The following is a 17,584-nucleotide window of genomic DNA, read 5'->3' as shown; positions in this document are numbered from 1 at the left end:
TGGGGGAGGAATAGATAAGTATAGAATCTTTCATTTTTAGTGACAGAACCCCTTTAATGTCTGACCATTGTTTATGTGTATAGCATCCCTCACTCTCCACCTCGCCATGCCATGCACATCTTCAGCCCCTTTACCTTTTGTATCACCCCATTACTTGTACCCCATCACCCCTATTGTTTCCATCAACTGATTACTACATATAACCGTGATTCTGGAATTTTTGTACTTTTGTCTCTCTGTATTCCCCCTGTCTATGTAAGCGCTGTGCAATATGTTGGCGCTATACAAATAAAGATTATTATTGTTTTTATTTATACTCACTCCATTCCTTGGAGACTTCCCTGTGCTGTTATCTAAGGGTTCCCCAAGAGTGTTCTTTTAGCTATGATGTGTTGTTGTTATTGTAAGCCATAACGATTTCACTTGGCTGTTACTTTCAATCTACATTAAAGGGGTTTTTCCATCTTCTAAAGTTATAGCACAGCACTAGGATATGTCATCACTTCATGATCGGTGGGCGCCAATCTCTGGAACCACCACTGATGGTGAGAATCTAGGGGGCATGCAGGGCTGTCTTAACAGCTATATCCCATTTGGGCTTTGTTTTTTCAATGGTGTTTCTAGATCTAATTTCGTAATCTATTTGATTCCAAAACTGACATCCTAAACTAAATAGGGGCTCCTATAGGTGTTCATACACATTAGACAGAAGTAGGCTTATGGCTGAACAACCATTGAACAATCGTTTCTCCGAAGCAGCCATACACATTTTAATCAACATGGGCTGTTGCAGTCATCCAAAACGGCCATACATGTTCAAGGACACTGGGAAAGAACAAAGAATCTTCTTGGTAATATTCTTTCATAAGAAAATCTTTTGTCTTTCATCTCTCTCTTGGCCAAAAATTTCAAACATGGCCGACTTCTTTCCATACAATAATGGTGTGTCGTCTGGATAAATGATGATTGGTTGACAAATGTCATTGATTGTTCTGATTGAAATCATCTATTTTCATCAACTTTTGAAATTATATTTAAAGGAGGGTAACTTTGTTCTGTACCCTTGGAGATATAAGCTCTTTAGTATCGCTCTCATACTTACATTTTTCATATACATTCTGTTTTCCTCAGATCTTAATGAAAATATGTCCTGCTATTTTGACTGGGAGATCTGGGATTTGGGTTTGACTGGGAATTTCTGTTAATTTGAATATTAGTATAATATTATTATGATGGTTGTTATTGCTTATTATCCATATATGTCCTATTATTGCTCTTTTTTATCCCGCATCTCCAGGCACTTTAGACAGTTAGATATAACTTTATACAGTGGTACTTGATTAGCAACTTATAATAATATTGCATATGTATCATGTCATTAGAGAAACTGAATCCAAAAATGGATAACAGGCCACACCTTTTGACAATTTCATTTAGTGCCAAGTATATGTTGATGCGGCATGTTACACATAGGGGCACATTATAAAGGGTCTTATGCCACTTTCTGGTGTACAAAAGTCACAATTTTTTACGCAAACAGGTATTTGCACATAAATTAGCAACTTCTTCCCTTTTTGTGCCAGCCTGACCACTTTTACAGATTTATATATAATTTATGCCATAGATTTCTGAAAAGGCGCATAGAGGAGCCGAGATGTGCCGTGCGCAAGGGTAAATAATACTACGCCCGACATCAGAGATGCAGGGCTTAGTAAATTTCCCCCATTGTGTCATTAATGTTAAAGGGGTTGGAGCAACCTCACTTAGCCCTATTTATATTAGTGGTGCTGGAATGCACTGCAGATACAACCCTCGGACAAGTGTGGTGCGGGTGTCTAATGCCATACAGCCCTTATGTCGCAATGTAAGTGTTTCTTTAACATGTTGTTCCTTGATTTGCAATGCAAGTGCTTTAATTGATGATTGTCTGATCTGATTTGCGAGCACTTTCTCATCCTGTATGTACTCTGTCTCATTCTTCCTAAAGGGCAATGACCGCTAGTAAGCTAAGAAAGTTAAGCAATGCGGCATATTTGTGAACATTTAGCAGTCTGCTCCTTGCAGTTGCACAAATTGCTTCCTGGTACCTTCTTATTACTGGTATCTTTTACTTTCTCAACAGTACATGTAGAAACGTTGTTGGGTTTAACCGTACATGTAGACTTGATGTTCTGTAATGGGTTATACTCAGGGCTTACTATGTGTGGGCACTGAAACTTTTCCTGAATCACAAACCCCAGTCGTGTGGTTCCCATAAATCCATCAGCGGTGGAGACAAGGCGAGTGATGTCTGCATATACATATTGTACTGCAAGCAGAGAACCTGTTTGACAAAAGATAACCTAGTTAAAATAAGAATATATACTGTATATTACATCAAGGTGGGAAATTAACTTACCTGAAATTTTCATTTCCTGGAGTCCATAGGCAGCACACAAATAAGCTAATAACTCTTTTATGTCTCGGGTAGAAGAGACAATTAAACAGCAGTAAACAGTGAACCAAATCAATCAACCAATAGCTTAATGGCATGAATAGCTGAAGAAATGAACCTCAGGGCTCTTTCACATGAGTGTATATCGGCCCGTCGTTTCCATGGTCGGCCTATATACACTGTGATCTGATACATTGGATTCCAAGGCATCAAATAACATGACCGTATTCCCGCAATGTAAGTGGCCAGCTGGCCAATATAGCGCCGGGTGTTATGTCAGGCCCAAAAGATAGTCCTGGAACTATCTTTTGGTCTGGAATACGTCGGCCGCTGCATGGGCTACTATGGGAGCCAATGACAGCGGCTGGAGAAGGGAGGTGGGAGGGAGTTTAGCAGCGTGACTGTTAAACTCCCTCCCTCTTCTCTCCTCCCCTCCGGCTGATTCCAATGGGAAGGAGCAGGATGGGGGCAGAGCTACGCTCCCGCCCCTTGTCCACAGCCAGCAATGGGAGGAGTTGGGACGGGGCGTTGCTTAGCCGGACAGGCGCACAAAAGTTAGATTTGTGTGCCCGTTCACGAGTTTTTACTCCTTACATCATAGCGTACATCGGCCGGCCGTGAAAACGACGGCCGATATACGCTCCTGTAAAAGAGCCCTCGGTGGCAATTGAGCATGCAGCAGTAAAGAAAAATGTATAGGTTGAAATTGCCTGCTGATTGCAAGAAATTAAGAGCTCAGGTAAGTAAAGTTTAGACTTTCTAATTGTCCTAAGGCAGCAAAGGTTGAACAGGATAATCAATCAAATAGCTGTTCTACAGATCTGCTCCAAGGGTACCTGTCACTTCTCTGCCCAGGAGACTGCATTGGAACAAGTGGAATGTGCCCACAGGGATAAGGGGCATTCAAGCTCTTCTGTAGAGTAAGACTCCATAATAAGATTTTTAAGCTAGCAAGCTACTGTGGCCTTGCTGACCTTCTTGCCTTATTGTGGTCCTAAAACTGGATGAAATAGTGTTGAGATAGATGCAATGAAGAAGAGTAAGGGCGCCCACCCACTGGCGTTTTTTTACCTGCGTTTTGCGTTTTGCGTTTTTCCTGCACAGGCATAGAGATAACATGTGTTCCTGTCCACTGGCGTTTTTTTTTGCGTTGCGTTTGCGTTTTTAAGATAGGAACTGTCAGTTGCATATGTGTCCTTATTTTTCTCCTAATGCACCCATGAATATCAATGGAAATTAACGGAAAAGCCGCGAAAACGCCACGAAAAACGCGCGGAAAAATCGCGGAAAACGCCCCCTCTCTGCCTCCTCTCCGCCCCTCTGCACTATTTGCAATGGGGAGAGGCGGGACGGGGGCGGGGCTAATTCACGGCACTTGGCCCCGCCCCCGTCTCGCCTCCTCTCATTGCAAATAGTGCAGAGGGGCGGAGAGGAGGCAGAGAGGAGGCGGGAGCACAGTTCCTGCTCCTGGCTCTTCCATCCCCCCCCCTGCACCCGAGGACAACGTATATCGGCTCGACGTGAAAACCGAGCCGATATACGTTCGTGTGAATGCAGCCTAAGAGATAGAATCCTAAGAAAGAACAGGCAGCACAGTGTTTTAAATCAGATTTGAAATAGAAGACAAGAACTTTAGGCAATAACCCTGGCATAGTCCTCAGAACACAGAAACATAGGAAATTGATGGCAGAAAAAGTGCACATGGTGTACCCATATATTATTTCCTTTGTATCCTTTGCTTAGAATACATACATACTTATCCCAGGCAGCTTGAATTACTTTATTGTTGATTTTTTAACCATATCCGCTTGAAGTTTCTTCCAATCATCTACTACTCTTCGAAATAATATTTTCTGACATTGCTTCTGATCTTTCCTCCTACTAATCTCAAATTGTGCCTTCCCAAAACTTACCTTTAACTTAATTTAAAGGTCTTGATCATGACTCCCCCCTTATTTCCTCCATGTTAGGGTGCGTTCACACGAACGTATATCGGCTCGGTTTTCACGCCAAGCCGATATACGTTGTCCTCATGTGCAGGGGGGGGGAGGCTGGAAGAGCCCAGGAGCAGAAACTCAGCTCCCGCCCCCTCTCTGCCTCCTCTCCACCCCTCTGCACTATTTGCAACGGGAGAGGCGGAACAGGGGCGGGGCTAATTCCCGGAACTTAGCCCCGCCCCCATTCTGCCTCCTCTCATTGCAAATAGTGCAGAGGGGCGGAGAGGAGGCAGAGAGGGGGCGGGAGCTCAGTTCCTGCTCCTGGGCTCTTCCAGCCTCCCCCCCTGCACATGAGGACAACGTATATCGGCTCGGCGTGAAAACCGAGCCGATATACGTTCGTGTGAATGCACCCTTATACAAATTAAGTTCTTTAAGTCTTTCTTGATAAGTTTTGTTCTTGAAGGTCCCCCAGCAAGAAATCCCAGACAACCCTTTTAAAAACAAGATATTTTCTCTAAAATCATTCATATTATCAGTCATAAGGAGACAGACCCTTTAAAGGGTTATTCCAATCACACCAAGTTGTTCCCTATCCACAGGATAAAGGATAGCTTGCTAATCAGTGGGGGTCCAACTGCTGGGAATTCCACCAAACCTAAGATTTCACTCCCTGTGTCCCAAAGTTATGGCATAAGAGAAATGCTACATGTAACAGTGCCCACATGAAATTTCCCCAGACATCCGTCACATAACAGAGATGTTCCTTTTTTGTGCATTTAGATTTTGCAGATCATCCAGTATATTACTATCATGTCTGTGTAACTGGTTTTGTATTTGTTATGAGCTTGGTTTTGGTGCTGTGTATATGTACTGAGCTTGGTTCTACTGCTGTATTTATATTATGAGCTTGGCATTGGTGCCGAAGTTATGTTACGAGGTTGGTTTTTGTGCTGTAGTTAAAGGGGTTGTCCCGCGGCAGCAAGTGGGGTTATACACTTCTGTATGGCCATATTAATGCACTTTGTAATATACATTGTGCATTAATTATGAGCCATACAGAAGTTATATACTCACCTTCCCTGCGCTGGCGTCCCCGTCTCCATGGCTCCGTCTAATTTTCAGCGTCTAATCGCCGGATTAGACGCGCTTGCGCAGTCCGGTCTTCTTCTTTTCTGAATGGGGCCGCTCGTGCCGAAGAGCGGCTCTGTGTAGCTCCGCCCCGTCACGTGCCGATTCCAGCCAATCAGGAGGCTGGAATCGGCAATGGACCGCACAGAAGCCCTGCGGTCCACCGAGGGAGAAGATCCCGGCGGCCATCTTCACCAGGTAAGTAAGAAGTCACTGGAGCGCGGGGATTCAGGTAAGCACTGTGTGGTTTTTTTTTTTAAGTCCCTGCATCAGGTTTGTCTCGCGCCGAACGGGGGGGGGGGGCTGTTGAAAAAAAAAAAAACCCGTTTCGGCGCGGGACAACCCGTTTAAGTACTGAAGTGGGTTCTAATGCTGTATTTATGTTATGAACTTAGTTCCATTAGTATATTTACGTTATGAGCTTAGTTTTGGTGCTGTATTCATGCTAAGTAAATAAAAGATTAAGGGTGGAAACACAAAGTGTGGCTGACTGCACATGGCAAACTCATGTCTACATGATCGGACAATTTTGCCGTTAATTTGTGCGGTACTTGGCTACCATGTTTTGGCTTAGAATTGCTGAATGCAGCCAGCACGTCGTGTGTTTTCACCTTTAGGGCTTCTTCTGAGCGTCGTTTTGATACTGAATAGGCACATCAAGGAATTGCATATAGAAGAACACATGGTTTCCTATGGGTTTTTTCAGATGAACGATTTTTTGATGCGCCGAAAAAAATTGTGCGTTAAAGAAAAAAGCACAATAGGCGCGTTTTTTGAGTGCCGAGATTTCTCCCCGTCAAAAGATAGGACAAGTCCTATCTTTTGATGGCACAATGGCAGATCCCATAAACGCCTATGAGAGCCAACCGGCAAAAGGAGGAGGCGGGAGGGGAGCTGCATACTCACGAATAGCAGCAATGACGTGCTTGCAGCTGCTATTCGTTCATCCAATTTAACGCTCAGATACCCACGCTGTTTTAGCATGGGTGAGCCATTAAGTAAAATTTACCAGCCATCCCCCAATAGAGGGGTAATGTATAAAAAAAAACAATGTGGTCATCTTCTATCCAGCTTGAGAAGAGAAAAAAATACTTGTGAGGTTCATTATTTCAGCAATTTATGTTATTTGGTTATTTGTTGATTGACTGCTTTATTGCTTACTGCTGTTTAATTGTCCCTTCTATCTAAGCTGTAAAAGGCTTACTAATTCACTTGTGCACTGCCTTAGGACAATCAGGTATATATAATCGATTCCTCTAGATATAATTGCATGAATTTTGAAGCATTATAGTCAAGTGTATGATTAACCGATTATACCAAACAGATGATAATGATCATAATTTTGTTGAGATATGTAGGTTGGGACACAGTCATTAACTGAAACAGAAACAGCTGTGTAGGAGGCTTAAATCTGGGTGAGGAACTGCCAAACGCTGCTACAAATATGAGGTTCTGGATGACAATTTGTGCCACCGATCATACACCATAACAAGACTGCGCACAGCAACAAGACACAAAGTAGTTAAGAACTACAGCTGTGGAAGATATACATATATATATATATATATATATCCATGCAAGGTGAAATGTCTATTTCATTATCTGAGCCAGAGAATGGAATGTGTGGCAGGTCCTGCACTGCTAACCATTATCAGAATATGCAGCTTGATAGAAACACACACTCATAACCTCAGGGCACATTTTTTACCCGCACATAACCCTAAGGCGTCATTTAACGACACATTGCTCATTCCCGCCCCTGCCCCCTCCATTGAACTCGAAAAGATGGCGCTGGCTCTTCATCTGAAAACACGTGATGTCGGACATCCATGACCACAGCAACTCATGCAAGACCGGATATAAAAAGACCATATTTAGACCACCCAATCCCATGCTTTGATTTCCAACCACGTACTGCTTCCTGCTGTCCATAAAGGGCAATTAACCCTTAATGCTATAAAAGATGCTTTACGCCTACTAATAAACAGAGTCAGGAAGACTTTCTACACTGACAGTCTTGTCTCCTTGTAATCTCTTCCATTGTGCGCACAATCTCTGAGCATAAGTTTGGAAGGGTGCAAACATTCCTATTGATTACGCCGTGGACCCCAAAATAAATCCACTACACAGCAGTGAAGCATAGTGGAATGCGGTACAATAAGGAGTGTCTGCAGGTAGCAGTGAAGCATGGTGGAGAGCGATACAATAATGAGTGTCTGCAGGGAGCAGTGTAGCATAATGGAGAGCAGTACAATAATGAGTGATTGCGGACAGCAGTAAAGCATGGTAGAGAGCAGTACTATAATGGTTTATTGCAGACAGCAGTGAAGCAAGGTGGAAAGTGGTACAATAATAAGTGTCTGCAGAGAGCAGTGAATGATGGTGGAAGACAGTACAATAATGAGTGCTCGCAGCAGTGAAGCATGGTGGGGAGCGGTACAATAATGAGTGTCTGTAGGCAGCAGTGAAGTATGGAGAGTGGTGAAATAATGAGTGTCTGCTTGCAGCAGTGTAGCATGATGGAAAGTGGTACAATAATGAGTGTCTGCTGGCAGCAGTGCAGCATGATGGAGAGCGGTACAATAATGAGCATCTGCAGGCAGAAGTGTACCATGGTGGAAAGCTGTACAATAATGAGTGTCTGCAGGCTGAGGTGAAGCATGGTGAAGAGCGGTACAATAATGAGTGTCTGCAGGCAGCAATGAAGCATGGTGGAGAGCAGTACAATAATGAGTGTCTGAAGGCAGCAGGGAAGCATGGAGAGTGGTGTAATAATGAGTGTCTGCAGGCAGCAGTAAAGCATGGTGGAGAGCGGTACAATAATGAGTGTCTGCAGGCAGCAGTGAAGCATGGTGCAGAGCGGTACAATAATGATTGTCTGCAGGTAGAAATGAAGCATGGTGGAGGTTTCTTGCACGTTAGGGCTGCATTCCGGGAAACGGAGTTGGGCATTTGGTACAGATTAATAATATCCTCAATGCCGAGAAATATAGACAGACACTGTACTTATCCAACATGCAATACCACCAGAGAGGCATGTACATCTTCAAATTTTTGTGCAGCACGATAATGATTCCAAACATCCAGCCAATGCCATTAAAAACAAAATTCAGCATAAAGAAGAACAAAGAGTCCTGGAAGTGATAATATGGCCCCCACAGAGTCCTGATCTCAGCATCCTCTGTTTGGTATTACATGAAGAGACAAGCCGACATCCACAGAAGATCTGTGCTTAGTTCCCCAAAATGTTTGTAAAAACCTCTCTGCTGAGTTAATTTAACCCTTTCCAATCCACTGTCTGACCTCTGAAGACATTATGATTTAAGGCTGTACAGCTCCGATGTTAGAAGACATCAGCCGGGGTTCTCTTACTGCATATTGCCAGCCTCTCTGCTGTCGTAACCTATCCAACGTGTCACCTCATGCAGTACTGGCTTTAGCCAGCAGATAGCGCCATTGTATAATGGCAGAAAAAGAGTAATGGAAAACCAGGAAACAAATTGGATTGGAAAGGGTTAAAAACTGTGTGCAAGTGTAGCTAGAAGAACTGAAGCTTTTTGAAGGCAAAGGGCGGTCACACCAAATATTGATGTAATTTAGATTTTTCTTTTGTTCTGTCACTTTGCTTTTTGGTAATTGACAAAAATAAATCATTCATTAACAATTCTATTTTTGAAAGCCTTCTTACTTTGCATCATTTTTTCCACACCTGTCTAAAACTTTTGCATACCGTAGTACTGTATATACAACTTTGTGATCACTCATAATTAAATTTTTTTTTCTTGGAGAAGGAGTGACCAAAAAACTGCAATCCTAACAGCATTCAACATGCGTGTTAAATAATGTGATATTTTTGGAAATGTTACTTTTACAGTGCATAGATACCATGTTGTTTTGTTTTGTTTTTAAAGTGACGGCCTAGAAAAGGATCTTTCACATTTTAATATTTTTTACATTTAAAAATTGATTTTTTTAGTCTCCGTAGGAGACTTGAACTGGCAATTGTCTGATTGCACGTACAATATACTGCAATACTTATGTATTGAAGTATTTCGTACATTTGCAGTTATTCTGTTAAACCGGTTGTCCAGTTACCGGACAACCGGCGTCCAATAGCACTGTCTGCATTAAAACAATAAACTGAAGTATAGTTACCCATCTGCAGCTGCTGGGATCCAATCCTGCAGCCCGCTGCAGTACCGGTGATGGTTGGGACAGATGATGTCACCGGAAATCAAGTGACCACTGCAGCCAATGAGAGGCTATAGCATCACATTCTTGTACAACTGGCATCATGGCGTTCGGGATGTGAGTGCCGATACCAGGAAAATGAGCCATAATGCTGCTATTGAAACAGGTTTGCCCAGGGTTTTCCAGTAACCGGACAACCCCTCTAAGCCTTGCTATAAGCAGGGCTTAATGGGAAAACATCCATAGCAGGCCTGGTAACCAAACGGCACCAAACAATTTTGTCAGGCCATTGTCAGTATTGATAGCGGCATCTAAAGGATTATGAACCGAGATCAGAGTTATCTCTGATCCTGGCTTTTGTCACCGTGTGTCATCTGTCAAAGACAGCTGGCACCTGCCATGTATGGAGCAGCTCCTGAGCCCACTCCAAACAATGATACCCGACTTCACTGTACATGTATGGTGTCCGTCGGTAAAGGGTCAAAATTAATTAAAGCTTAAAGTCTACACTTTAAACACATATTGACTACTAGCCTCAAGACTAGTAACTTATTTGGATCTGAGTTTATTGGGGAAGTCAAAGGCAGGTACAGAGCTAACAAATCCTTTGAATAAGCAGACCTAAGAGAAATGTAGGTGGAGCTCTGTTAAAAGAAGCACAATTGGCTATCTGAACTTTCTGTTCTTCCTGTCCAATAAAACTCTTTTTGGGAGTTCCTGTTTCCCCATGTGCCCATTACCTCTAGTTAATTTCTGGTTCTCATAAGTCATTTGAGAAGGCTGACGGCCATCATGCTTTCTAGGAGGGAAAAATTCTAAACAAATGCCCGTAGTCTCACGTGACTATGAGTGGACAGCTAGTGTTCTTTTTCCAACAGCAAGGGAGGCAGCCGTCTATACCCGTAGCTGTTGCTAGCTGTCTGTCCTTACCCCAAGAACAAATACCATTTTTAGGTCGTAGGTTCCTAACACTGCATAAAATTTGTTAACTGTAACCAGAAAATTTTAGTAAAACAAGGGTTTAACATTATAACAGATATCATCATCTCACCATCTGATATCGCCCATACTTTGACTGTTCTGTCCTGAGATCCAGTATAAATATAACGGTCATCTGGCGAGAAACAGGCACATTCAACACCTTGGAAGAAGAAGTCCTATGGGACATGTAATAATATATTTAATCTCTTGACTTCTGTAAAAATACACAACTGCATATAGAAATTTAAATTCTATGTTTAAAATCTCTTTTATTGCCATTTGACAATAGAACTACTCAAAGGGAACCTGTCATGTCCAGACAGCACCATAAATTAAGTTATGGTGCTGTTAGGGGAGGTGATATATTTTCTATATTCACCAGTCCAGTGTCCTGTAGGGTGACCCTGGACACATGGCATACACTGAGGAGCTAGGAGGGCAAGATGCTGGCTTGTCACAGCGGCACCTACCACTCTCCCTCCCGAAGGGACGCACATAGCCAAGGCCAGAGCAGCACTAGGCCTCTTCCGGACACCCCTAGGGTAGGGATGCCCAATAGATGATAGAACAGGAAAAAGTTTGTCATGGGTGACCCAGTGATCCAGACTTCAGAATGGCCAGGTGTGAAAGACAAAATCAGTGTACCTCTACGTGGTGATCCACTAGATCCGGACGGCCGCGTAGGAGATTATCACGTAGACAGTACCTCTGCACTGGGCCTAGACAAGCACTCACTCACGGTTGATCTCGCACTCGCTTTGCTTAGGTCGGGCTCACTCCTTTCTCCTCACATGCACATCCAGCTGGGAAAACTTCTCCTCTTCCATGCTTCATGACGTGAGGGCTAAAGGTACCCCCATGTAGCTGGACCTCTTGACTATAACTCCAGAAAACATGGACCCCCTTACCGCTTTCAAACACTCACTTTTATAACCTCTCTCATACCACGTGACAGGACATAAATTGATATATTTACAGACAGTCTCCAGGCTTTGCAAACACTAAACCTCTCTCTTGCTGCAGCTGTGCAATACACATAACAGAATGACAAGACAGTTTTGCACAGAGCATCTATATAAGACATACATGTATAACATTATGGAGGGGGCCAGGAAAGCATGCTCTGGGCCACTACACCAGCTCCTATGATCCAACGGTGTTTCCCTGTGAAGTTGGTGCACGAAAGAAAATCTGACTCTTTTCAGAAGCCCTTTCCCATGCTCTCCCATAGACTTGTATCGGAGAGCATGCATTGGACTCTGACAAGAGTCCAATTTCCTTCCATCCGACTTCAGAGGGGAGCACCGCTGGATCGTGGGAACGGATGAGCATAAAAAAAATATAATTGGGCTTTCTGTCACATCCCCAAACAGCACCGTAACTGTGTTAACAGGTTGAAAGGTTGCTTTTAAACAAAGCACCCTAAACAATATATTTTAAAACGATGTTCCCATCTGTGCTTCCTATCAACAGCACAGTATTCTTCTGACTATAAGCGGCACATTTTATCTCCAGAGTATCTTGTACATGTACCTTTAAAATAGCTGTTTATTAATCTTTTTTCAGGAAGGAGGCGGGGGGGGGGGGGGGGGCAAGAGAGGTTTTATGGTTGAGAGGTCCTTGTCTGAGAAAGTTCTCAGAAAAGTTGTATTTCGGATGGCAGTATGGTGGCGGGGGGGAGGGGGATGCACGATGCTTCGATTTCTTCATTGTTGATCTTTATTTTTCCTGTACCGGCTGTTGTCATGATCTTAGTTTAATTGATATTCAAGCACAGGCCGGCTTTTTCACTTTCTTCTTTAACTTTTAGTATCAGTTATTCAAGATTTTCCTGACTTTCTGCCAGCAAGGTTGTATCATCTGCATATCTGAGATTGTTGATGTTTCCTCCACCGATTTGGACTCCGATGTTGGATTTGTCTAAATTGCATTGCCTCAAGATTGCCTCTGCGTAAAGGTTGAACAATGCAGTAGATTGGCGTACGCCATTCCTTGATTCCAAACCATTCTGTGTTACCATTGGAGGTCCTGACTGTAGCTTCTGTTTATAGCCTCACTTATTGCTTCTGTACTGCCCTATGCTACAAATGCTGTGTACCGAACTTGGATTGTTGACTAAGCTTGCTTCATTAACCCCTTGAGTGGCGGGTTTCCTACCACCCTGTCGTGCCCACCAGGGCAGGTTTTTTAAAATGGTCTAATCATTGAATTTCAACTAATTTTGCAGTTGCGTCTCAAGAGCCATAACTTCATTTTTCCATTAACATGGCCATATAAGGGCTTGTTTTTTGCGGGACAAGTTGTGATTTTTTAAACAGGGGGGAGGAAAAAAAGAAATGGGGAAAAAAGAAAAAAAGGGGGCATGTCATTAAGGGGTTAAATAATGTATTAACTTCCTTCTCTGGGTCATTACGACGCATGGATACCACATGTGTGATTTTATTTTTGATTTTTTACAAAGTTAGGGCGCCCACCCACTGGCGTTTGCGTTTTCCGCGGGAAAAAATAGCAGCGTTTTCGCCGCGTTTCCCGCGATTTTTCCGCGCGTTTTTCGCGGCGTTTTCGCGGCTTTTCCGTTAATTTCCATTGACATTCATGGGTGCATTAGGAGAAAAATAAGGACACATATGCAACTGACAGTTCCTATGTTAAAAACGCAAACGCAACGCAAAAAAAACGCCAGTGGACAGGAACACATGTTATCTCTATGCCTGTGCAGGAAAAACGCAAAACGCAGGTAAAAAAACGCCAGTGGGTGGGCGCCCTAAAGGGAGACAAATGTTTTTATTTTTTTTTTATTATTTTTTAACTTTTTTTTTTTTTTTTTTTTTTTTAATTTTTTTTTTTGTCCCTTTAGGGGACTTCCACAGGGACCCATCAGGACCCCTGATCACATTCCGGGGGTCCGATGGTGACAGCCCTTTACATGCTGCAGTGACAGCCCTTTATATGCTGCAGTCACATAGACTGCAGCATGTAAAGGGTTAACACAGCAGAGATCGGAGGTTTTCTCTGATCTCTGCTGTAAGAGCTAGTACCTAGCTGTCCTCTGACAGCTAACAACCAGCTCTCCCTGCCACAGAGACCATCGGCTTGCTTCTGACAAGCCGATGGTCTCCATGGCAACCTGTAAACAAACCAGTGCAGGATATTGCCGACATATCTGCAATATCTTCTGCTGGTTTTTCAAAGCCCTTGCACTGCTCTCTGTGGGTCTGTGCAGGCAGAACACAGTGCCACAGCTTGTGGCATTGTGCTCTGCAGCTCCCATAGTGATACATAGCCCGGAAATCTTCCGGGCTATGTCGCTATGAGCAGTGGAGTTCGTCCCGGAAAATTTCCGGGCATGCCACTCAAGGGGTTAAAGGGGTTGTCCAAGTTAAGAAAATGCCTGTCAACCGTTCCCCCATCCATTAGAATAAAAAATCAGGAGTTACTTACCTCTCACCTGTTGACTGAGGTTTCCTTAACTCGGACAATCCCTTTAACAAAGTCATCCAATGTGTCTCAACCACTAGACTTTGAATTTACTATCAGCAGTTGACACTAGTCATAAAATTGACTAAAGGGCCAGGAAAATTCAGACAGAAATCCTGCAAACCACCAATATGTGTAGTATACTACAAGGGAAGGGAAAAGTGATACTTTCTTTGACCTACTTATAAGTTTAATAAAAGTAAGTATACATCATAAGATGTCTTTAGTACCTTATAACACATCTCATGTTCCCAGTCACATGTCTCCATATTCCACAAACGTTGAACTGAGTCCTCGAAGCCACTAAGTACATATGTCTCCTTTCTACTGATTTCCAAGCAAGTAACTTTGCTTTCATGAGACTCCAAATTATGATTGTCATTTTTTCTAGGGTTGAATAGACAAAGGTCTCCTCCCACCGTTCCATAAATAATTGTTTGGTCTTCAAAGACAGCTACTCTGCTCACAGAACCAGGAGTATTTGGATGTACTGAATACACGGGGCCATCGAGCATCGGAAGAGGGTCTCCTTTTGTTACTTCATATAGTACAATAGTGTCTTGGTAATCCACAGCCAGGAGGCTTTCCTGTCTGCTCAGAGATATACAAAGTACAGGTAAACTATGATCAGGAGGCGGAATACAAGCAACATTCTGTTTTTGGTCTAATGGAAATGCCAGTACAGTGCCAGATGTCAAGCCACAGAACAAAATTCTTTTGCAATTTGCAATCTCCAGGCAGGTCACCCCTGAAGAAGCTTCCAGGATATCTGTCATGCGACCTATAAGACAATAAATATTACTTTAATTCTATTAACCTTCAGATATTGTATGAACTTCTCTATACACTTAATTGCCCCATCACCAGAATAGCTGAACTACTACAAGGTTCGCAACTAATGTCCAAGCTGATAAAATAACTCTGTATAACTATAAACTATGATGTAATGGAAATTATTTGATTGTAAGGTATTATAATTGTTATATGAATTTAAAATGCGCATTACGAGAGATTGAAATATACCAGGAGAAGTTACTTCACAAACTAGGGACATATGTCTAGATGAGATAAGAATATCAAGAAGCTTCCACATGTTAGCTGAAGGGGCCCTAGGAATATCAAGATACTAAGGGAGGGGTTGACTCCTCACACTAGGAATAAAAGAATAATGTTCAGATATGTGGATGTGTATATATATATATATACACACATGTATGTATATGTATATATGTGCATATGTATGTGTATGTATATATGAAGGTGCACATGTATGTATGTGTGCCTATATGTATGTAAATGTGGGTATATAAGTAATATTTAATATTACGCCACAGAGTCATACGAAAAGGACTACACAAAATGGCCGACCACATGCTTAGCTAAAGTACGAGCTAACACATATGGTGAGATAAGATAAGGACTTCGAGCTGCTTGGGCCCCTCAGCACTCCGTCAAGAGTTATTCACTGCTGACTTGGAAGTTTATGGAAGGTATGCAAATGAAGGATTAGAATGTACCCAGTGAATGCCATGAAATGTCTAAGAAGTAACCAATCAGAGTTCAGATTGAGAACTGTGCAAAGAACTATGATATTTCTTGGAGTAATGAGGTGTAACCAATGGACACGAAGAAGGGTTAAGTTGACCTATGAGAAATGTTGGATTGGAAACTAACCAATAAACTGCATAGTTAATTGTCCAATGATCTTGCGACACCCCAATGTAAGGGGGCTATAAATAAAGAAGCCCGACATCGATTTGTGGGGAATTCTTTGATGAATCCATAACTGTGTGGGCTCTGTCATTTAATTCCTCCGTCATATGACGTACTGAACTCTAGGTGTGAGCAGCCCTACTGCACGGGTCACCTAGACTTCAGTCGCAGGGTACAGTCTGCTTTCCCTCATCAGGCTATCGCCGTAGCATGGGTCATATGACGTCATTCACGAGGTACACTCCGCTTTCCCTAGACGGCCATATATTTTTGCCGCGACATATGGATATTACAGTAAAAAAAATATTTTAATCCAATTTTAAGGGGGGCTTCATCAGTGCTGGGTTATAAAATGGACTGGATTATCAGAAAATTCAGTGAAAGGTTGAAAAACATTGAAGCTAGTAAAATGTCAGTAGAACAAATGTTAGCCACGGGGACTCCTGCCATGTCTTACCCTGAACTGCGTCCCAGACAACAATTTTGTGATTGTCACCAGTTTTAGGGAAATATACTCTGTCTCCTGCATCTGAAAGAGCAACACAACCACTACGGTCCTGGAAAGGTGTCAATGTCTTGGACTTTTCATCATAATCCAGATTCCAGAGCTTGAGGTAGCAGGCATGGTAGGAAGAAGAAACCAATGTTCTTTCTTTTAAGGCTAGGCCAGTGACTGGTACTCCCATCCCATACAAACAGTCTAGCAGTGTACCTCCCTTAGACAGGCTCCAGACCTGAAAGCAATGAACACGAATTGCATTCTACAGTACAAATAGTCAGTTTTCAGAATATAAATTTCACAGTGCAAATTATACTAAAAGGGGTTGTCCCGCGAAAGCAAGTGGGGTTATACACTTCTGTATGGCCATATTGATGCACTTTGTAATGTACATCGTGCATTAATTATGAGCCAAACAGAAGTTATTCACTTACCTGTTCCGTTGCTGGCGTCCCCGTCTCCATGGTGCCGTCTAATTTTCAGCGTCTAATCGCCGGATTAGACGCGCTTGCGCAGTCCGGTCTTCTTTTCTGAATGGGGCCGCTCGTGCCGGAGAGCGGCTCCTCGTAGCTCCACCCCGTCATGTGCCGATTCCAGCCAATCAGGAGGCTGGAATCGGCAATGGACCGCACAGAAACCCTGCGGTCCACCGAGGGTGAAGATCCCGGCGGCCATCTTCACAAGGTAAGTAAGAAGTCACCGGAGCGCGGGGATTCGGGTAAGTACTGTGCGGTTTTTTTTTTAAGCCCCTGCATCGGGTTTGTCTCGCGCCGAACGGGGGGGCTATTGAAAAAAAAAAAAAACCCGTTTCGGCGCGGGACAACCCCTTTAATTTACTCATATGTACATGAGTAACTTAAGTATAATAGTGCTAAAACACATCACTCTTTGGCTCATGTACACGACTGTGTTTTCACCACTTATCACAATTGCGTTGTATGGATGTGTAGTACGCGGGGAATGGGGTCCATGAAAGTCAATGGATTTTCGTTGCTCGATACACACCGGCGTGTGGACACTGCATATCAATATGCAAGAGAAATAAATTGCAGCATGCTCTATTTCTCTGCGTTCATACGCAGCATGAGCCTATACACTTGTATGGGCAATGTATGATATGCTGTCCATACGCAATACAAATGCGCATGGGCAGCATTTTCATATGCATCTCCGCTCTAGACGGAGCAGGGAATTTAAAAAGAAAAAAAACACACTGCGCAT

The 17,584-nt window shown here is 43.0% G+C and overlaps 1 protein-coding gene across 1 annotated transcript in view; it reads right to left on the bottom strand.

The window, feature by feature from the left end:
* Nucleotides 1–1,725: 1,725 nt before the first annotated feature.
* Nucleotides 1,726–17,584, bottom strand: part of NWD1 (NACHT and WD repeat domain containing 1) — a 92,853-nt gene continuing 76,994 nt past the window's right edge. Inside the window, exons 18-21 of the mRNA XM_066602055.1 lie at nt 16,322–16,598; nt 14,382–14,932; nt 10,745–10,850; nt 1,726–2,323 (exon numbers count right to left, since the gene is read on the bottom strand). Of these exons, the coding sequence (XP_066458152.1) occupies nt 2,016–2,323; nt 10,745–10,850; nt 14,382–14,932; nt 16,322–16,598 (1,242 nt within the window). The 3' untranslated portion in view covers nt 1,726–2,015. The remainder of the gene's footprint in view (nt 2,324–10,744; nt 10,851–14,381; nt 14,933–16,321; nt 16,599–17,584) is intronic.

This window comes from Eleutherodactylus coqui, chromosome 5 (assembly GCF_035609145.1).
Source record: "Eleutherodactylus coqui strain aEleCoq1 chromosome 5, aEleCoq1.hap1, whole genome shotgun sequence".
In the NCBI taxonomy this organism is placed as follows: Eukaryota; Metazoa; Chordata; class Amphibia; order Anura; family Eleutherodactylidae; genus Eleutherodactylus; species Eleutherodactylus coqui.
This window is presented reverse-complemented; position numbering and strand designations above follow the sequence as displayed.